At 39.9% G+C, this 23,456-nt stretch overlaps 1 protein-coding gene across 1 annotated transcript in view; it reads left to right on the plus strand.

The window, feature by feature from the left end:
* LOC309702393 (NACHT, LRR and PYD domains-containing protein 3-like) overlaps positions 1–23,456 on the plus strand; it is a 200,764-nt gene that overhangs the window by 172,014 nt on the left and 5,294 nt on the right. The window contains exons 8-11 of the mRNA XM_082527110.1: positions 966–1,139; positions 9,144–9,323; positions 17,398–17,571; positions 22,737–22,910. Of these exons, the coding sequence (XP_082383236.1) occupies positions 966–1,139; positions 9,144–9,323; positions 17,398–17,571; positions 22,737–22,910 (702 nt within the window). The remainder of the gene's footprint in view (positions 1–965; positions 1,140–9,143; positions 9,324–17,397; positions 17,572–22,736; positions 22,911–23,456) is intronic.

Here is a 23,456-nt window from a genome sequence, read left to right on the forward strand (position 1 = left end):
GAGAAAAAAGAACTCCTCCCAGACTGAGCTCCAACAGGGAGATCAGTTTGAGAACAGACAAAAAAAATGACCTTAGTGCAGAGCACATGAAAACTCTTAATGCGCCATAGAAACACATGACGAGCAACAGGGATGGGTAAAAGGTGAGAGACAGCCGGTGTAGACAGCGCATCCGGGCCTGCAGCATTTGCGCTGGTCCCCTCGACCCACCGTCTGCACCGGGAGGGGATAAGCATGCTTAGGATGGGAAGGAACAGTCTAAACACCGTCTGTTATCAGGGTGAGATTTGTTCAGCTCCAGCCTTGAGACCACAGCTGGCGCCGGTATGTTAGCCGCATGAGCTGATGGTGGCTTTCTTTGGTGCGAACAACTGCATGTCAATTTCACAGCTGATCTAACAGTCCGTCACTCGTCTCTCAATCTCCCGTTGGAGAGCCACGAGCTTCTCCGAGAGGTTATTGGTTTTGCGCTCAAAGAACAAAGTCTGAGAACTCATGACCGCCATGAGCTTCTTCAAGATCTTATCCGTGCTGCGTTCAATGAGCCCATTTTGAGAAGTCACGACCCGTCCCATTGTTTCAGTCACAGCGGGCAGCCTTGTGGGGGTTTGAACAGCTGATTCCACTTTCTTTAATCTTCAATAAGCCAGGGCCAAGCCAGCTCAGATCAGCAAGAACCCTTTGCTGCTGTGAATGTCCATGCTGCTATATTTCAGGATCAGGCTCTAAATGTACAAATGGATCAGAGAAGATTTCCAATCATGTTTCTACTAGATTTACAGTTTGTTTTCATGTCGTCTGACTCAGAAGGTGGAGCAGGTGGAGGTTACAAGGAGTAAGTGCTGCTATAGAAGAAGAGTTGTGTTTTAATGAAGCTATTTAGTTAACCAATAATTGTATTGCATGCTGGCATTAAAAATGTTTCATTTGACTGATTTATTTAATTTGTGTTTGTTTTCTTCCAGACTGAGTGGCTGTAACCTCTCAGAGAGAAGCTGTGATGCTCTGTCCTCAGTTCTCAACTCCCAGTCCTCTAGTCTGAAAGAGCTGGACCTGAGTAACAATGACCTGTGGGATTCAGGGGTGAAGCTTCTGTTTGCTGCACTGCAGAGTCCACATTGTACTCTGGAAACTCTCAGGTCAGGATCCAAACATATCATTAAATGATATTATTGTACAAACAACCAAGCTTTATAGAATTGGCAGGTGAACTTTTCTTTGTCTTTGGATTGCTTAGGAGATTCTTAATTACTGTCTGAACATTTTTTACAGTCACATATTTTGTTTTAATGGTCAAACAGAATTATTGTTCAGTTCAATGAGCAGGTAGCTGTGAGATTCATAATAATGAGGTATATTTGTATTAAAGATGACTAAACGTGAACAGTAGCTGTGAGTTACTTTGTTTACTCATGTGTGCTGATGTTGTGAGTAATTTAAAGCTGAAGTAAACTTGTAATGAGTTTAATAGAGTTTCTGAAGTAAGTGTACTTGGAGACATTTATGTGTTTTCTAAAGTCCAGGAGCAGGAGGCTGTGTGTAGCATAGAGGAACCCAGACCTCAGCTTTGTCTCCTGGTTTCTGTTGCTGCTGTTACAGTTTCCCCTCATCGTTCCTTCAACAGTCTCCTCACTGTAACAAATCAAAGTGTTACTGTATAGATTCACGTCTGAATGTTGCCATGTGCTATTAAAACTGAAAGCGATGTTTCATACACCCACGTGGTTCAGTCACACAGTAACTGATGGTAAATAATGTTTGTGTTGAGCACATCGTACAGGTCAGCTGCTCCACACAGATCTCAGGTTTACATGCTGGAACAGTTTGTGATCATGAAGGATAAACCTCACTTCCTCTTTGTTTCATACAGATGTGACATGAACAATAACACGTTCATGAAATCCTTTTAGGAACACAAACACTATTGTAGCTGGAGAATATATTTGAATGTAGGATAATGTAGGGGATCATAAACCACAGTAATAACTAACCACCACCTCACCATTTGGGTTGGTAGCTGCATGTTGATTGATGAAGTCATTTTCTTCTTCCTCCATTTCTACCTTATTAACATCAGATTAAAAGCTGCACAGAGACAGGCCCTGGACATGTTTAGCCTAGCTTAGTACAAGGACTGGACATGGGGGAAACGGCTCTCATCACTGGATCAAAACATGAAAACAAATCTGAAGTAAAGTTTTGTTGAAGTGAACTGTGGTGGTGCCCAATGTTCCCTCTAAGCTGCGGTCGTGCAACTGCGCGCTGCTGGCACGTCTCTGCACACAGAAAATCTGTGTTGCACACAAAAAAAAAATCAAATCTCAATTGAAATTAAAATTAAATCTTTAACAATTCTGTTTTGCAGTGTTAGTCAGTGACTGGCTGCTCCCATATGGGATTAGAACGATGCCACCTTATCCCGTAGTCCAGCCAATGATGCGATTCACATTCGTATATACGCAGCTAATCAACGTCGCTGACAGGCTATGACAGCGTCCTTATGTGCCGACAATGGTGTTATAGCGAGCAAAGTGGCTGATGATGAGGTGAAGCCACGTTAATGACAACGTGTACAACCATTGGAGATGTGAGCAGGACAGACGGAGCAACTGACGGACAAAGTGAGGACTTTATACCAGTTTTTAAATTGTGTTGATCGGCCGCGTAAAACCAGAGTTATGATAAAATATCTGCAATGTTTGGTTTTCTTCCTGAATAGTATTGTTGTTTATAACAACGATAGTATTCAGTATTTATTGCAACAAACTTTGTTGTTTGCAAAACTCAATAACTTTTTTGAAGAAGTAACTATATAATTAATTGTCCAACATTGGTCATTATATCCTGTATTTTGCAGACAGAGTTACAGACTCTCTCCCAGACCACAGACTCATAATACAAGTCAGAGCTTTATAAAAATAGAAAAAATAAAGTTGTGTTTTCAAAATTGGAGTTCAAGTTATTTTTACTTCATATAGTGTTAACATGCTACAGGTCATGAACAAGGTTGTTTTTAATTTTCATTGTAAGTGGGCTAAAGCAGTTAATTAAAAGTAGTCTAACATAAATGTAAATGCTGTCATTTGATTACTTTAATAAACCGTGTAACTTGGATGGATAAGATGCTGGCGTGACCACAGTGCACACGTCTGCTGTTGCTCACAGTGGTCCAAGGGACGCTCAGGGAGTTTGTGTGTTCGCTCAGACACATGAAACATTAGCGGTGACTGGCAGGGAAAAGGGGATTGATAAGACTTACTGTAAATATAATTATGTATGTATTGAAAAAGGAACAACTAAAATGTTCCAGCTGAAAAATGAAATCAGTTTCAGTTTATGAGCTCTGTTTGTTTTCTTTACAATTCCAACCTTTTATTTTGAAATGAGCTGCTCATTCCTGTTTAGAGTTGATGAGCTGATGTGGGTGAGAGGACTCAGGCAGCCTGACAGAGTTGATGTCCAGGTCTTCCCTGCTTGTCCTGATACACATAAACATGAGTATCCTTGCAGGTCAGATCTCATCAGTCACACCTGTTAGTGCAGCTCTCCTCTAGATTGTAGTGCTTGTAAAACTAGGATGATTTTAGGAGCCTGGACCGCAGATCTAAGGGAAGATATGACTTGGAAAGACTAAACCAACCTATTAGAGGTGTTCGCACTAACATAGATAAATACTCAGATTTACACCTTTAGTGTCTCACAAAGGGTTGAAAAGTGAATGTGCACAGGGAGGTTGGTGGTGAGACGGGCACTTCCAGCACTGTAGATGTGTTCCAGCTCAGTGTTCATGGAAATAATCCGGAGAGCAGGATTCCTTGATGAATGTCACATTTTCTTAAAGTTATAATCCACAGGGAAGACTGTGAAACTGTCGATCTGATATCTAGTCAACCAATCAGGTGTTTACATGCCCTTCACTGATCTTCAGCCCCACCTTATTATCAGTTTCTCTCTTTTTTACATCTGAATTATCTTCACTTCACATTTCAGTCAGTTCAGATTTCATTAGCACGTTCACTTTAGCATAATCCATTTTAATCCAAACACCTTTCTCTTTAAACTCTGTTTGTCAGTCACAGTATATCCAGTACAATCCTCTTTTTCACTGCGTCACACACATTCAGAGATCAGAGTGTCCTGTGTGTGCTCTCATTCACTCACACTCACTCTCATATGGCTGAAGTCTGTTTGTACACAGGCTGTCAGCTGGCCTGAGTTAGGCCTGTCTCTAAAATCATTATTTTATTACTTTTATTCTGATTCATCAAAGCCAAACTCAAACATATTTATATTTACTGATTATGTTCTCATCAATAATTAACAGTCAGTACATTCAGATATGAATCATAATTCAGTGTTTAACATATTATCACAGATGGACTGCACAGGAGATCTCCTTTATGAAGAAACTGTGAAAGTTTGTCCAACAGTGGGAAACATTTCAGAGAACATCTCAGAGAATATCTGTGAAGCAGAAACTAAACATAATAATAGAAGAAAAGCCAAATAATGATCCAAATCCTGCTCTGAGACTATCAGACAGTAAAGGCTTCCAAAGACTGCTCACCTCTCAGACTTACTTAAAGATGCTGGTGCTGTCCACAGATCAGCTGACCTGCTGGGTCTCCATGATCAGCTTTGTTTCTTGGAGATAAAGGCTGAAGCCTTTAGAGCTTCAGTTCTCCAGAGCAGCAGGATGTCTGAGGTCCGCAGAAACACAAAAACACAGCAGCTAAAAATAGTTGTTCAAAGAAAACGAGGTGGGAGCTGCTGATTCCTGAGCTTTGATACTGGATTAGCTTCAGTAGTTATTCCAATCACTGCTGTAGGAGCTACATTTAGTCACAGCTGACTGTCTTCTTTGAACAATCACAATGACTACTGTTCTAAAAAACAAGCACACAAAGAACCAATGAGAGTGTAGAACATGATAAAGAGCTCCTGTGATGGTGGTAAAGAAATGAGCAGCAGACGGCCGTCTACGTGTTGTAGTGGTTTACAGTCACCAGGGGGCGCCGTCACGGCCACGCAGTCAGTGGGCTGCTCTGCTTGTGCTGTTGTTGGTGAAGCTGAAGTGAAAGCGAATGTTAAAAGAATGAAAAGTGTCCACTGCAGCCTCCATCTGAGCTTGTCATGTTCTTCTTCTTTGGTCCTTCGTGTTTGTGCTGAACACTGCTGTCGCTCTCTTCCCTGTTCCCGCCCACTTTCTAACCAATCAGCATTGGAGCGTGCACAGCGTCGTCCACACTGAGCTTTGTTGTGAGCGCATGGACTCGTCTGCAGAACATTTGTATGGGCTCAAAATGTGGTCATAAATATTTTGTACTTGTAAATCAGGATTTGTATGTGTAAAAAGAATTTGTGTGTGCGTGAAAAAAACGTTGTATGTGTAAAAAAGATTTGTGTGTGTGTGTGTGTAAAAAAGATTTGTGTGTGTGTAAAAAAAAAGATTTGTGTGTGGACTTAGCCAAAAAAACCCCTGCAAGTTACAAGTACGAATTTTGACCCTATTTTTCTTCCTTTCATCTGATTGGTCAATGTCATGTCAATCACAAATGTAACTATCCAATCAGAGAACAGATGGGTTTGGCTGTCGGAGGGGCACTTTTTTGACCTGACGTTCCCGTCACAAGTGTCTTCTAAGTGAAGCTACCAGGTTCAGGTCCAGCTCTGTTTATCTGGAGCTGCAGTAAATGATCCGTCCTCACAAAGCAACACAGACACCAGATATGCAAACACAGCATCATACAACACAACCAAGAGATCCAAAGAATTATCTCTGCATTTCTGTGGCTGATGCTGCTGGAACGAAGCTGTTTGAAACCTTGTTGTTCTGCACTTTGGGACCTGAAGAGGAACCTGAACCTCTGTGCAGAGGGTTCAACTCTGAGGATTCCTGTTCAGTTTTGTTATTTCACACGGCAAAACTTGACAACTTTATGATAAATGTACGACTTCAATGTGAAAAATTCATTTTTTTCTCTTGTTTGTTTGAAGCTGCTTCCTGTTGGCTTCAGCTGTTTGGAGTTTCCATTTTCTAAACTTCTACATTCTGAACCTTCTTCAGCTCTGAACAGATGATGAAACACTGAATGATTTCAAGCACTTTGCCTAATAAACTTACATCTTTCATTTTTTATTCAGATTGAAGGACTGTGGTTTGTCAGAGATCAGCTGTGATTATCTGGCAGCAGCGCTGAAGTCCAACCCCTCGTATCCCAGAGTGCTGGACCTGAGTGTAGACTGCAACAACCTGCATTATTCAGGAGTGAAGCAGCTGTGTGTTCTTCTGGAGAATCCACGATGTCGATTTGAAACTCTGAGGTCAGTCACATGTTTTAGTTGTGCTGAGATGAATATGATGTGAAAGTTGTGCTGACACTGTGGATCAGTAGGCCCACACACCTCTATACAGGAAGTCTGGTTCTACTCTTTGTAGAACTTCTGATCCTCTGAGTCTGACTCAGTAGATAATGCAGAGTTCTGAGCTGATGTGGGTGAGAGGACTCAGGCAGCCTGACAGAGTTGATGTCCAGGTCTTCCCTGCTTGTCCTGATACACATAAACATGAGTATCCTTGCAGGTCAGATCTCATCAGTCACACCTGGTAGTGCAGCTCTCTAGATTGTAGTGCTTGTAAAACTAGGATGATTTTAGGAGCCTGGACCGCAGATCTAAGGGAAGATATGACTTGGAAAGACTAAACCAACCTATTAGAGGTGTTCGCACTAACATAGATAAATACTCAGATTTACACCTTTAGTGTCTCACAAAGGGTTGAAAAGTGAATGTGCACAGAGAGGTTGGTGGTGAGACGGGCACTTCCAGCACTGTAGATGTGATCCAGCTCAGTGTTCATGGAAATAATCCGGAGAGCAGGATTCCTTGATGAATGTCACATCTTCTTAAAGTTATAATCCACAGGGAAAACTGTGAAATTGTCGATCTGATATCTACTCAACCAGTCAGGTGTTTACATGCCCTTCACTGATCTCCAGCCCCACCTTATTATCAGTTTCTCTCTTTTACATCTGAATTATCTTCACTTCACATTTCAGTCAGTTCAGATTTCATTAGCACGTTCACTTTAGCATAATCCATTTTAATCCAAACACCTTTCTCTTTAAACTCTGTCAGTCACAGTATATCCAGTACAATCCTCTTTTTCACTGCGTCACACACATTCAGAGATCAGAGTGTCCTGTGTGTGCTCTCATTCACTCACACTCACTCTCATATGGCTGAAGTCTGTTTGTACACAGGCTGTCAGCTGGCCTGAGTTAGGCCTGTCTCTAAAATCATTATTTTATTACTTTTATTCTGATTCATCAAAGCCAAACTCAAACATATTTATATTTACTGATTATGTTCTCATCAGTAATTAACAGTCAGTACATTCAGATATGAATCATAATTCAGTGTTTAACATATTATCACAGATGGACTGCACAGGAGATCTCCTTTATGAAGAAACTGTGAAAGTTTGTCCAACAGTGGGAAACATTTCAGAGAACATCTCAGAGAATATCTGTGAAGCAGAAACTAAACATAATAATAGAAGAAAAGCCAAATAATGATCCAAATCCTGCTCTGAGACTATCAGACAGTAAAGGCTTCCAAAGACTGCTCACCTCTCAGACTTACTTAAAGATGCTGGTGCTGTCCACAGATCAGCTGACCTGCTGGGTCTCCATGATCAGCTTTGTTTCTTGGAGATAAAGGCTGAAGCCTTTAGAGCTTCAGTTCTCCAGAGCAGCAGGATGTCTGAGGTCCGCAGAAACACAAAAACACAGCAGCTAAAAATAGTTGTTCAAAGAAAACGAGGTGGGAGCTGCTGATTCCTGAGCTTTGATACTGGATTAGCTTCAGTAGTTATTCCCATCACTGCTGTAGGAGCTACATTTAGTCACAGCTGACTGTCTTCTTTGAACAATCACAATGACTACTGTTCTAAAAAACAAGCACACAAAGAACCAATGAGAGTGTAGAACATGATAAAGAGCTCCTGTGATGGTGGCAAAGAAATGAGCAGCAGACGGCCGTCTACATGTTGTAGTGGTTTACAGTCACCAGGGGGCGCCGTCACGGCCACGCAGTCAGTGGGCTGCTCTGCTTGTGCTGTTGTTGGTGAAGCTGAAGCGAAAGCGAATGTTAAAACAATGAAAAGTGTCCACTGCAGCCTCCATCTGAGCTTGTCATGTTCTTCTTCTTTGATCGTTCGTGTTTGTGCTGAACACTGCTGTCGCTCTCTTCCCTGTTCCCGCCCACTTTCTAACCAATCAGCATTGGAGCGTGCACAGCGTCGTCCACACTGAGCTTTGTTGTGAGCGCATGGACTCGTCTGCAGAACATTTGTATGGGCTCAAAATGTGGTCATAAATATTTTGTACTTGTAAATCAGGATTTGTATGTGTAAAAAAGATTTGTGTGTGTGTAAAAAAGATTTGTGTGTGGACTTAGCCAAAAAAAACCCTGCAAGTTACAAGTACGAATTTTGACCCTATTTTTCTTCCTTTCATCTGATTGGTCAATGTCATGTCAATCACAAATGTAACTATCCAATCAGAGAACAGATGGGTTTGGCTGTCGGAGGGGCACTTTTTTGACCTGACGTTCCCGTCACAAGTGTCTTCTAAGTGAAGCTACCAGGTTCAGGTCCAGCTCTGTTTATCTGGAGCTGCAGTAAATGATCCGTCCTCACAAAGCAACACAGACACCAGATATGCAAACACAGCATCATACAACACAACCAAGAGATCCAAAGAATTATCTCTGCATTTCTGTGGCTGATGCTGCTGGAACGAAGCTGTTTGAAACCTTGTTGTTCTGCACTTTGGGACCTGAAGAGGAACCTGAACCTCTGTGCAGAGGGTTCAACTCTGAGGATTCCTGTTCAGTTTTTTTTTATTTCACACGGCAAAACTTGACAACTTTATGATAAATGTACGACTTCAATGTGAAAAATTCATTTTTTTCTCTTGTTTGTTTGAAGCTGCTTCCTGTTGGCTTCAGCTGTTTGGAGTTTCCATTTTCTAAACTTCTACATTCTGAACCTTCTTCAGCTCTGAACAGATGATGAAACACTGAATGATTTCAAGCTCACACCTTGTCTAATAAACTTACATCTTTCATTTTTTATTCAGATTGAAGGACTGTGGTTTGTCAGAGATCAGCTGTGATTATCTGGCAGCAGCGCTGAAGTCCAACCCCTCGTATCCCAGAGTGCTGGACCTGAGTGTAGACTACAACAACCTGCAGGATTCAGAAGTGAAGCAGCTGTGTGTTCTTCTGGAGAATCCACGATGTCGATTTGAAACTCTGAGGTCAGTCACATGTTTTAGTTGTGCTGAGATGAATATGATGTGAAAGTTGTGCTGACACTGTGGATCAGTAGGCCCACACACCTCTATACAGGAAGTCTGGTTCTACTCTTTGTAGAACTTCTGATCCTCTGAGTCTGACTCAGTAGATAATGCAGAGTTCTGAGCTGATGTGGGTGAGAGGACTCAGGCAGCCTGACAGAGTTGATGTCCAGGTCTTCCCTGCTTGTCCTGATATACATAAACATGAGTATCCTTGCAGGTCAGATCTCATCAGTCACACCTGTTAGTGCAGCTCTCCTCTAGATTGTAGTGCTTGTAAAACTAGGATGATTTTAGGAGCCTGGACCGCAGATCTAAGGGAAGATATGACTTGGAAAAACTAAACCAACGTATTAGAGGTGTTCGCACTAACATAGATAAATACTCAGATTTACACCTTTAGTGTCTCACAAAGGGTTGAAAAGTGAATGTGCACAGAGAGGTTGGTGGTGAGACGGGCACTTCCAGCACTGTAGATGTGATCCAGCTCAGTGTTCATGGAAATAATCCGGAGAGCAGGATTCCTTGATGAATGTCACATCTTCTTAAAGTTATAATCCACAGGGAAAACTGTGAAACTGTCGATCTGATATCTAGTCAACCAATCAGGTGTTTACATGCCCTTCACTGATCTTCAGCACCACCTTATTATCAGTTTCTCTCTTTTACATCTGAATAATCTTCACTTCACATTTCAGTCAGTTCAGATTTCATTAGCACGTTCACTTTAGCATAATCCATTTTAATCCAAACACCTTTCTCTTTAAACTCTGTTTGTCAGTCACAGTATATCCAGTACAATCCTCTTTTTCACTGCGTCACACACATTCAGAGATCAGAGTGTCCTGTGTGTGCTCTCATTCACTCACACTCACTCTCATATGGCTGAAGTCTGTTTGTACACAGGCTAATCTGGGACTCTCCACCATTTGACCCTAGAAATAAAGAAGCTTCTTGGATGAGAGGTGAAAGGCGAAACGTCTTCAAAAAACTTAAAGAAGTCCAGATGCCTTTTTTTCTAAGCTCTTTAGATAACTGCGAACCTTCACAAACGCCTCATCAGTGGGACTCTCAGAGCTACCAGCCCTTTGCTACAATCACAAAGCTCTTCATTGAAATCAATGATATCAAAGCTGGAATCAAGCTATAGCCATATACACTGGTAAAGACTTCGTATCTCGAAATAATATACTGAAGTGGCAATGCAGAAATTGAAAATAGGCGGACGTGCTACCTATGCTATTAGTAGAATGGACATTGGCCTGCTGGCTAAGGAAGGCCCTGTCTCACATAGAGGTGAGAGAGGCCCCCCTCGAAGCCCCTCTTTTATCGGGGCTTACTTAGGGTCATATCGGGGACCCCACAGTTAGAAGTCTTTTTTTTTTTTTCTTTGACCAAATAAAGCTTATTTCTGTAGCTGTTGTTTTATACAGCTTTAATGTTAATATTAACATTTGCTTATGTATGTTTAGGGAGTGGTCTGATGGTACATGTCGTTGTCACATTAATAATATTCAAATTAGAGATGGCACGATACCACTTTTTTATGTCCGATACCGATACCGATATCATAAATTTGGATATCTGCCGATACCGATATGAATCCGATATAGTGTTTTTTAATCAACAAAACTGTTTTTTAAAATATCTTGCTGCATTTTGCAAGTCTGCAAGTTCATACTCAAGTTTAAAACAACAACTACACTAAAGCTATTCTGTTATACCTGTATACAAAAAAATATTTCATAGTTCAGCAATACTGATCAATCTAATAAACTTAAACCTACACCATCCTCCCTATTCTGGTATTTTAAAGAGTACTTAGCGTAAATATTAAGCAACCTAACTAATAGGGTTCCAACTCCCAGCAACAACAAAAATAAATAAATAAAAAATAGGGAACCACCCCTCACGCGCCACCCCATGATGCTTAATCGACGTAATCAACCTTAATTTGATGCAGTGTGAAAAAAAATGCACAGAAATCAATTATTTTTCAAGAAATATTAAATAGATTCAACATCTTTCTTCAACAAAATTGCAGACTGCACAGATGGTACCTTCCCAAAGTAAAAAGTACTATAGCTTACTAGGGTATATATATTAGACTTAATAGTCACTATATACAGTAATTGACTTCTATTCATTTTACATCAAATTAAAACTTTGTGTGTCAGATAATTATTTATTAAAAGCTAGACATTTTAAATGAGAATAAGAAAGAAAAGTATGTCTTTGTGCCCCCTTTTCCCAGTTAATGCCCTATCGGCCCCCCCTGGCTAAACTTTGCTAGAGTTTAGCCGCCCCTGCACAGTTACCAGCGTCAGCTACGTAGAAAACGATCCTGGTGTAGAAAGTAATATTAAATAAATTCTAACAACAGCTTATCAAGCTTAAACATGCTGCTGTTGTTCAGCCGCTGGTTTCCTCTTTCTGGTGCAAAGTGGGCCAAAAACAAAGACGGACTCGCGACAGAAAAGCCGATCAGCTGATCATTAAGCAGTTTCACGATTGAAGTAGCAGCCGGAGAGCGAGAGGCAGTCGCTCGTTAAGCTTAACGCAGGAATGCTTTACAAACATTCAGAGATGGACTTACACACTTGCTTTACTTCTCTCGGGGATAACTTTGTCGGAGATGAAATGCCGGGTTGCTAGCGAAGCTCCAAATGCTATCCAGACCACCGACAGGTCCCGCATGCCACAGCCGCTCTATCACATGATGCATACTGCTCCGACGTGCTAACGTTCTGAGGTGAGTTACGGCGTGTTGCAAGTTTTGTGAGGTGCTTTCGTGATATTTAATGGATCGGATTACATTTTTTATTTTTCTCCGATATCCGATCCAGTAATTTAGGTCAGTATCGGACCGATACCGATACGTAATATCGGATCGGTCCATCTCTAATTCAAATAGTAAGGGTATGCTTAAAGATAAGGTAAAAATCATATCATATAATGTAAATGGCCTGTCGAATCCAATTAAACGTAATAAAATTTTAACTAAAATGAAGAAAGAACAAGTACAAATAGTGTATCTACAGGAAACCCATCTAGACTGTAAGGAGCATGAAAAACTGAAAAGAATGGGTTATACAACAGTTTCTCCTCTTCCTATAAAACTGGACAAAGGAGAGGAGTGGCTATCCTGTTATCAAGCAAATTACTCTTTGAAAAAATATCCGAGATAAGTGACAAAGAGGGACGTTATATGTTGGTAAGGGGAAACATTGAGGGGAACCCAGTCACGTTGTTAAATATATATGCACCCCCTGGAAGCGATATTTATTTCTTTAAGAAAATTATAGATGTGATGGTAACAGAGACAGTAGGTTTCCTAATTTGCGGAGGAGATTTAAATATACATCTACAACCAAAGCTAGATATTTCCAATAGAAAAGAACAGAATACTAAAACATTAATTAAGAATATAAATACATTGATGAAGGAGGTGGGACTAATTGATATATGGAGAGACTTGCATCCCTACCAAAGGGATTATACTTATTTTTCCTCACCGCACTCGTTATACACAAGAATAGTGTGCTGGCATTAGGCATTTTCTGTTCTGCAGCAGTTTGCCCTCTTGTGGTTGTTTTTGTGTATTTTTTTTACTCTGTAAGATCTAGCCAGAGGCAGTTTCACCTCCGTTAATCTGTTGCCATCCATGCCTTCACAAGTTGATAAACGGCATCATCTGTGAGTAATATTGTTTGTTATCACTGAGACAACTTGTGTGCATTATTATTTGTTGTGAAGGCGTGATATAGTTTGTAGTTAGAATTTAATTTGAATATGTATATAACCTAAGCTAGTAAGGTTAAGCTAGCTCACTTGCCATGTGGTTTCTTTAACGTTTTGATCATGAGTGTGATTTCATTTGATGTTTTATTCGGGCACTCACTAAGCAGATAAATATTGCGTTCATATTTTTGAATATGTGTTTGTTATACTGTATGTTGATGCAACATTTTTATTGGTTTATTTCTGGTTTTGTCAACAGTTTCACACTTTTTCCTTATTAAATCATCCAACTCAACACATTGGCCTGTTCCCTGGATTTTGATTAGGAGAGTGTTTAGCTGTCTGTATAGCTGAGTCTACGTTCACGAGGACAACGCTTAGTGAGGACAGAACAAATAGATTATTTCATAACTTTTGGGGAAAATAAAGATAAAATAAGCACTTGTGCAATTGGAACAATAGAGTTAAGCGATCATGCACCAGTATACCTGTCTGTTGATTTAAACGTGCAACCAAAACTCAATAATTGGAAATTAAATTCAAGCTTACTGAATGATCCTCACTTTAAAGGACAAATTAAGAAAGAGATTCACTTCTATATGGAAACTAATGACAATGGTGAGGTGTCTCCTCCTATACTGTGGGATGCCTTAAAAGCTGTCCTGAGAGGGAAAATTATAGCAATATCCTCTTATAAGAAAAAGATGAGAAATAAGAAATTAGAAGAGCTACAAAATAAGAATTAGAGAAAAGGCATGAAAGAAAAACATCTCAGGATATATTGGAGGAAATTAGGAAAACAAGAAATGAAATAAATGATTTGACCACATATGAAATTTAAAAAAAATTAATGTTTCTTAAACAAAGGTATTATGAGGGAGGATCAAAAGCAATGAATGTATTAGCCTGGAAACTAAAAAAAGAAAATAGCAGATAATACAGTTCACAAAATTAAACATCCAGTGACAAAACTAATAAAAAATAAACCAATAGAAGTTCAGAGTGCATTTGAAACATTTTATAAGACTGTATGCTAATAACACAGAGAGTAGTATAGTTGAAATTAACAGTTTTTTAGATTCTCTTGATTTACCAGTACTGAATGAAGAACAGAATAAAACTTTGATTGAAGATATAACAGAAAAGGAACTAAGAATAGCAATAAGTAAAGTTAACAGAAATAAATCTCCAGGATCAGATGGATATACGGCAGAATGGTACAAGGAGCTAAAAGAAGAATTAATACCAGTGATGCTTCTAACAATGAATTGGATCCTAAAGAAGGCTCAAGTACCTTCTAGCTGGAAAGAAGCAATTATCTCTGCCATCCCAAACGAAAACAAGGATAAATTAGAATGTGCGTCATATAGACCAATATGTGTTCTTAATACAGATTACAAGCTGTTTACATCTATCATGGCTCGACGATTAGAAAAGTTCTTACCTAATCTAATTCATAATGATCAAACAGGTTTTATTCGAGAGCGCCAAATACAAGATAATGTACGACGGACATTACAAATTATTAATCATATTCAAAAGAATAAAATAGAAGCAATGGTAATCAGTATCGATGCAGAAATAGCATTCAATTCAGTTAATTGGAACTTTCTTTACCGAGTCTTGCATACATTTGGCTTTCACTAAAATATAATTAAGACAATACAGGCACTTTATGATAACCCTACGGCAAGGATTAAAATTAATGGCTACCTATCAAATAGTATTAAGCAGCAAAGAGGAACAAGGCAGGGCTGTGCGTGCTCACCATTATTATTTGTGTTATATCTGGAACCATTGGCTCAATATATAAGACAAAATAAAGAAGTAGAAGGTATTAATATCCATGAAAAGGAGCATAAATTAGCCTGCTATGCAGATGATATTTTAATATTTTTGGGTCAACCATCAAACTCTTTACCTAAATTAATGCAATCATTTGAATACTTTGGTCGACTATCTGGATATAGGGTTAATATGAGTAAAACACAATTGCTTAAGTACAACTATATTCCATCAGAAGAAATTAAAAATAAGTATCAATTAGCATGGCAAACAGAGTACTTTAAATATCTAGGAGTCATAATACCTAAGGATCTTACAGAACTATTAGAACGAAATTATTTACCAATACAAAAAAAAATTAAGGAACATATAGCGAGATGGAATCTAATTCCATATTTAAGTTTATATTCGAGAATAGACTCAATTAAAATTAATATTCTTCCTAAATTATTATATTTATTTCAAACATTACCAATAGAAATTAACCAGAAACAGTTTAATGAATGGGATAAAATTTTGTCAAGATACATATGGCAAGGAAAAAGGCCCCGAATTAGATTTAAAACCCTACAACTTAACAAAGGAAAAGGGGGTGGGGCTTACCTTCTCTTAGGGAATATTATTGGGCAGCACAATTAAGGCCTATGATATGCTGATGTAATCCTTCATATGACGCTCAATGGAAAGTTATTGAGGAGAGTCTGACCTCCATCCCCATACAAGCTATTATAGCAGACAGAAGCTTGCAAAATTTAATAAAAACTATTGAAAATCCATGGATCAAGTTGACTTTTAAAATTTGGGAAACAGTAATAAAAGAATATAAACTAGAAGAGGATATAGCAGTTCTTAAGTGGTGTGCACATGACACACATTTTGCTCCAAATAAATTGGACACCAGATTCAAAGATTGGACATATAAAGGATTAACAGCTTTATGTGTGGTAATGGAGGAAGGCAGACTAATTAGTTTTTGCTTTTGCATTAGATTTTGACTTTGTTAACTACTAGAAGACTAGAGGAAAAATTAGTTACATTAATGGAAACAAAAACACACTCCCTATATTTATTTATTTATTTTTCTTTCCTTTTTCTTTTTCCTTATGTATTTTTTATTTATGTTGTTTCCTGTTTTGCTTCTTTTTCTTTTCTTCTTCTTTCATTCTTATTGTATGGATATTTTAGTTGTTTAAATATAGAAAAAAAAAATATATGTACTGAAAGATAGCTGAAGTTGATGGTATTGTATAGTGATTCTAAAATGTCAATAAAAAAAAAGCTGGAATCCAATGAGTCCAAGTCTTCTGCTGATTCAGCATCACATTCATCTTTGCTCCTTGTTCTGCATCCCCACCATGGACTTCATTCCTTTCCAAGCCAGCCTTGAGTGTCCTTTATTCAGCTCATCCTCTGCTTTACTTTTACACCTGATTTTAGCTGCTTTTCTTCTCTCCCTCATAACAAGACAGCTTCTTCTGCCTGAGAACATGTTGGAGTGATTTACTAATCCAGGGCTGATTTTGGGGGAAAATAGTTCCTGTTTTCAAAGTAATCCCCATTTTTCCCAGAATGAAATGTAAGTAGAAATAAATAGAATAGAATTAGAATAGAATTCAACTTTATTGTCATTGCACATGCACAGGTACAGGGCAACGAAATGCAGTTTGCATCCATCCAGAAGTGCTTTAGTGATATAGATATATTACAATATATATTAGCAATAGTATAGATATGTAAGTATATTACAGAAATGGGTCTATTATGGTATGTTATAATGTACACGGTATGAAGTATGTTGTGAATATTCTATAACTAAGTATGTACAGGCTGTAGTGAGTACAAGCTATGTACAGGCTATGAACAGGATATAAATATGAAAAACTATACAGAATATGAAATAAATAACTTTACAGAAATTTGAGATATACAGCTATAAAGTGATCTAAGTGAGAACATGAGCCTTTAAAAAGGCTCTTCTGAGGCTGCTGCCAGTGGTCAAAGCCTCCAACAAAGCTCTGTGAGTACATATGTGATCATAGCTTTAGCTTTTAAATGTTTATTCTAGTTAACACAGATCAGGTGGAACACTCAAATAAAATATCAAAAATATTAAGTGGTCATCGGTACTCAGTTTGTTCAATACTGAATACAATGGAGCACAAATTGTCCACGTTTCTGAAATATTTCTGGGTGTAACTGTCACCAAAGTGCAATTTAGACCTGGCCTGTGGTTGTTATCTAAGTGATAATCATCAATTCTACTAAAACAAATACAAAATAAAGAAGTTTGACACATTTTGTTGATATCAAAAGCACACTGAACAATTCAGTGTTGTTTTACTGCTGTTCTCTCTTCACTTCTTCTCCTCTGATTCTCTCCACATGTTGCTCTGCATCAGTGCTCAGTTTCCTGACAAAACAAGATGAAATATTGCTAAATATAATAGTATCTCATTACGCTTCAACATAAGTGTTTTATTTTTGTAATTGTTTATCTGTTATTTTTCAGACTGAGTCACTGTGACCTGTCAGAGAGAAGCTGTGAAGCTCTGGCCTCAGGTCTCAGCTCTCAGACCTCTAATCTGAGACAGCTGGACCTGAGTAACATTAACCTGAAGGATTCAGGCGTGAAGCTTCTGTCTGAAGGACTGAAGAGTCCACACTGTACACTGGAAACTCTCAGGTGAGATCAAGCATTTTTCTTTCATCAACTGACAGAATTAGCAGATTAATAATAAGGCAGTCCTCTAATAAGAGGAGAAGTGGAGGTGTTTTGAAGGGCAACATACTCTTATGCTGAAAGCAGACTTCTCACAGATTCTGAGGCTGCAGGTTTCATCACTGTCCAACCAAAATTCACTGAACCAGCAGTAAATGAACGTCCAAAACGACGCTTCATGTTTAAAAAACAGATGATCAGGGGGATTTGTGTTTACATCTTTTTTGTGTGATCTGTTCACCTGCTGTTTCAGCTGTTTGGTGGTTGTTGAGATGGTTTTGTGAACTTTTAGCTGAGATTCTGACGTTTCTGTAGATACCACACATGTCTAATTACTTTGTACAGCATGAATGGCCATAACGAGGTTTTTAACAGTAAGAAAAGTTGTAAAACTTCAGAAAATATAGTTAAAAGTCCAAAACCTTCTACGTCTGGTGGCTTGTGGTAAGGAGCAGATCAAACGAGTAAAGAATTACGTTATAATTATAAATGGCTTCAACAGCACATTCAGGTCTGTGAGACTCATTCAGACACTGAGCCGTGGCTCTGTGCTACATGCACATATTTCTGCATCTCTGCCATTCAGACACACTTTATATATAGTTTATTTTATGTAGTATTCAATACTGAACTGTACATTTAGTCTTTTTAAAGGCAGCAAGTTTTATTCAGTGTTTTCATAAAAGCCTTATTTCTATCCATTTACTGCTATTAGGAAGAACACGTGAGGTTTAAGACCTGGACCAGTTTGAAACCTTTTGTCCTCCACAGTGGAAAATGGGTGGAAATAAAAATGGGTCTCACTTTAGCCAGCTCCTAATTTTATCAGTTCTACTCTCAGCGTCTCCTGTATATCTCCTGTATAAATATTGCACTCAGCTTTGTGGTCTCCAATATCACTGAAATGCAGCCAGATGCTGCTCATTTTGCCTTTTCACTCTTTCCTGACACGCTTGCATTTCAGTACAGCTCCCATTTCTCTGTGTACTGGTCTCTACCACTACCCTTGCTGTCTATGGGACATGTCCTCTTTCACATAATGGTATGATCCCAGTCTGTCTCTTAAAGTGTTTGGCCACATGGTTTGCTCATCAGAATAAAACCTCAGCCGTGCTCACATTGATTATCAGCAAGCCTGAAAATTCATCAATATTTGACATATGAAATTATCTCAAGGGCTGGATTTGGCCCACGGGCCATATGTTTGACACCCCTGGTTTACACAGTTTGGTATTCAATGTACAAGTGAGTTAGCTCTCAGCTAACTAGCAGACAAGCTAACTGCTGGGACTGCGTCTTTCTAACAAGAGCGTCAGACACTCAGACTGGTTTCCTTTGTGGATGATGATGTGTTCTCACACTGATCCTTCATGCTGATGCTGCCATCCACCCACTGCTCCTGGATTCCTCATCATCATCTCCATCAGCCCTCACAATACTCCACCTTCTTCAGCTTCATGTTCAGCAGCCTGGATGGACAGTAATTCTTTCCATGGGTTATGGTGGGACATTGAGAGCTGAAGTCAAACAGCAGTGAGAATGAAAGACTGATTCATTTCTATTTAGTCTTGTGATGTGCAGCTTTGTTCAGAGCATTAAGGCCCAGCAAAGATTACTGAGGTCATAGAGTCCTGATGAAACCTGTGTGCTTATAGAAACTGAGACCAGATGAACCAGAATAGAAGGACATTAAAATGAAGTGTCAGCTACACAAAGGCAAAGCTATTCAGTTGTTGCTGTGAGTTATTTAAATGGAGGATGGAGTCAGACTTTAAGCTGCTGGACTCAGTCACTATATCCTGTTGTCCTCATAGAACCTGGACACACAGACTCACCTGTGACACAGTGACACACAGTGTGGGCTACACACACATTAGAAAGTGGATCAGTCACACTTGTGCAATCATTTGTTGTGCTGGGAAACCATGAACACTTTGAATCACATTAATGGCTTTGTTACAGCAACATTCAATCATGAGTTCAAAAGTAGTGCATTGTGTACTTATTTTAATAGTACTGCAGTATGAGAAGTGCAACATTCAGTGTGCAGAAACAGATCAGGTGCTTTCTAACAGCAGTGTTCCCTTTAACACAGCAGCAGTTCAAATATTTCTGTCAGTCTGAGCTGAAACATGAATCTAATCAAATATCAAATCAAAGTTCTTTGCCTCTGCCAGGACGTTAACATTTGATCTAGTTTTTTACAAAGTTCCCTCAGCGTCCAGAGCCACCAACATACCTTTGATCAACAGCAAGTGAACATTTATAAATGTGTGTTTGCAGAACAGGAAGCAGCAGAACTATTGTTCTGTTATCAGGCAGCAGCACAAACGCTCATCAGCTCATTTACTGTGCAGGACTTTGAGTGTGTGAAGTGTGTGTTTGTGCTGGATTTCCTTTGGAGAATCTCAGTCAGAAACCAGACAAAGAAAAACTCTTTCAACAGTCCAGGTTGAGTTGACAACATGAACTGCATTTATCTTCCTCTGACTGACATGTTCTTCCTCCTCTGCACCGAGCCAGCTGCTAAGACTCACAAGCTCATTGACATTTTCTGATGATAAAGAAACTCTCTTCTTCTGCACAATATGAGCAGCAACAGAGAAGAAGCTTTCACAGGTACAGATGTTGCAGCTGTGGCCAAGTACATGTGCTGCATGTTGGAGCAGCACTCTAATGGACAGGCCTCTGTACTGATGGTGGGCTCTGCTCTGTATCCACCACACTGTTCTCAGCTGAGTCTTCCTCCTGTTCACACTCTGATGAAGCACCAACAGGGCCAACTTCTTCTCTGGTGGCTCGGATGTTGTTGCTTCCACAGGTTTCCCTCCAACAACCCTCTGTTCCTGCAGTAAGTTCAGTAAGATCTGGGTAAACACTTGAGCTCCTTGAATCTGGCTCCAGCAGCAGTTTTCACATATACAATGTTGGCATTTTGCTTGCGTGTCTCCAGGTCTGTTCTGAATGTAGACTTGAATTTGACCACGTAGGCGGGGTCATCACCTGAGCTGTCCATCACCTGAGAGAGATGACAAAACACAGAATCACAGAGCATGAAACCAACGTTTCTCCTCCCAGAAGTTCAGTCACAGACCTGCAACAGAAACAAGAAGATTCAAATGACGCAGAGCTTTCATTTACTTATATCCACAAACATGTCCTCTACATATTCATGCTGTATTTACACACACATACAGAGGCTGTTTGTCTCTCACACACAGACAGGACACTGAGAAATACATCATGTTAAATATACCTGCAGGCTTCCAGCTGTGCGCTTTGTCCCTGTCAGCTGTGATCGCCATGGCAACCTTGGTGTTGTGCGCGATGCAGGGACGTGTTCAAAGGCAGACGTCTGGCAGCAGCATCATATTTGATGCACTATCTGTACTGAGTGTGCTGACTTTATTTCAAATGTCCCACTGCTGTGCAACATGAATCACATGTTCTGCACGTTTCTGTAACTCCCAGGTAACCATGGTTACCCAGCCACGCCCAGTAGTCTCCAGAGAGACCAACAGCTGGTTCATGTTGTAACGCCGTGGCTTTCGTAGTCTCTCCTTTTTCTACAGCTCATGTGTTCTTCTTGTGACGCTGCGTCTTGAGGCTCATACATGCCGTCATTTGTTGATCCTAAGAACGTTCCTCAGACCGACTTCTTCAACAACAGATAACTTTAGTTGTATCAACACTGCCTCCTGGAACAGTTTAAAATGAACATGTCAAAGATCTGTACCTGTCTCCATGTTTCTGTCCCCGCCCCTTTCTCTCTGTCCTGGGTCATGTGAGCGCTGCAGTAGTATTAGGCCCACCCTCAATGCTCCCATTGGCTGAGACGCATAATGACGCCCATTTCAAGCCAGCACTGATCAACATCCCTCCTGTGACCCATGGCTTTTATATTCAGAGCCAGTGAGCACTTTCACAATAATCATGATTTTAAAAACTGTGATTAAAATAATTGCTGACGTTAATCAGTTAATGAGTTAACGAGATTATAACAGGTTAAGTTGCCCTAATAATTAGACTTTGGTGACAAACTGATGTGATCTCCATGTTTCCTTTGTTGGACTGTGGGCGAGTGTCAGAACTGAATGTACTGAGTAACATGTAGAGTTTAAACATGTGTCAGTTCCAGTTTTAGAGCTCTAAAGTGCAGCTATCATGTTAGGAATATGTTAGGAATAGACAGGAACACTGAGCACACTGAGGTCAAATCTTTATTTTACCACTCGCTGCATTCTTGATGTTCATGAATTCAGCAGCTTCATGATTGTCTGCAGCATTAATCTCATATTTCCATTAAAGTGTTGAATTTGACTGTTTGATGTTCTTTATGATCTCTGGCACCAGTTCATCTGTAGGCTGAGCTCAGTCCATCCAGTTAGTGAAATGATGTTTAAAGGTCTCCTTGTTCTGTGAGCGTGCACAGATCCTGAAGCAGAAAGCCTGGGTTACAGAGAAATGATCATCACTGTGATGATGCTCATCATCTCTGACTGGGATTTGAGGTTTTGTCAAAGCAGCAAAGAAAGCCTGGCTATGTTGGACTGGGTGTGGAAGCAGCTCCCAGTTTGAGTTCAGGAGACAGACGCCCTCTCTACTTTGAAGATCAGCTTCAAACTTTCCTTTTTGATAAAGCTTATAGTTCGAGCTGGATCAGGTGACCCTGAACCATCCCTTAGTTATGCTGCTATAGGCTCAGGCTGTTGGTGGACTTCCCATGATGCTCTGCTTTCTTCTCCCCTCTTTTCACTCCTGATGCTTTTATATGTCACTACTGCATGTCCTTAACTTTTGTCTCTCTGTTTTGTTCTTGTCTCTCTGAGCTCATCTCTTCCCTTTCCCCTCACCCTGCAACCAGTCATGGTAGATGCTCCTCCTGGAGCCTGTTTTCACTGGGAGGATCTTTGTGTCAAAGGGAGTTCTTCTTCCCACCATCACCAAGTGCTGCTCACAGTGGAGGCGGTTACCTTACACTGTTAAACAGCTTCAGATGACTGTTGTTGTCTGTTGGGTATTGTCACTTATAAATAAAGTTACAATGGATGGATGTAAATGGATAGATGTTATTGTGACAAAGAGAAAACAACTGTTGACAGATAGATTGTTGTTTTGTGTGTCTGCAGTCTGTCAGGCTGTCTGATCACAGAGGAAGGCTGTACTTCTCTGGCCTCAGCTCTGAGCTCCAACCCCTCCCATCTGAGAGAGCTGGACCTGAGCTACAATCATCCAGGTCCCTCAGGAATGAAGCTGCTCTCGGCTGGACTGAAGGATCCAGGCTGGAGACTGGACACTCTCAGGTATGGAGAGAAAATCTGATAGAGGAGGAAGAGCTGGAAACATTTCCTGTGTCTTTCACTCACTTCCTGTTTGTTTCGGGCAGATGACACATGAACAATCACACATGCAGGAATATTTTCAGGGACAGACACACTAGTCTAGCTGGATAGTTCATGGATATTTATGTAGGGGTCTCCAAGGAGTCTGTTTGCAGGAACATTTAGGTCACAGGTGTACCTGATATAGATACCAGTGTACCTAATAAAGTGTCAGCTAACATTTGGAAATGGAAGCTTAAATAATGACAAACTGTACATTCACAGCTGAATTCACAATAAATTTGTTCTCAAGTGCACATTTTTCTGTTATTGTTCTCAAACAACAGAATGAGAATGAAATATTGATTCTAACAGGGCCCATAAACAGCATTAGCTTAGCAGCATTAGCTTATCAGAGTTTCCATCATGGTCACACAAATCCTTAGCAGAGAAAAGTGGCCTTCTTAGCAATAGCTGCTCAAGTTGTATAAAGAAAGGGAAAACAGTATTAGCATTAGCTGCTAATGG

Source organism: Aulonocara stuartgranti, assembly GCF_965226115.1.
Source record: "Aulonocara stuartgranti genome assembly, chromosome: 3".
Lineage (NCBI taxonomy): Eukaryota > Metazoa > Chordata > Actinopteri > Cichliformes > Cichlidae > Aulonocara > Aulonocara stuartgranti.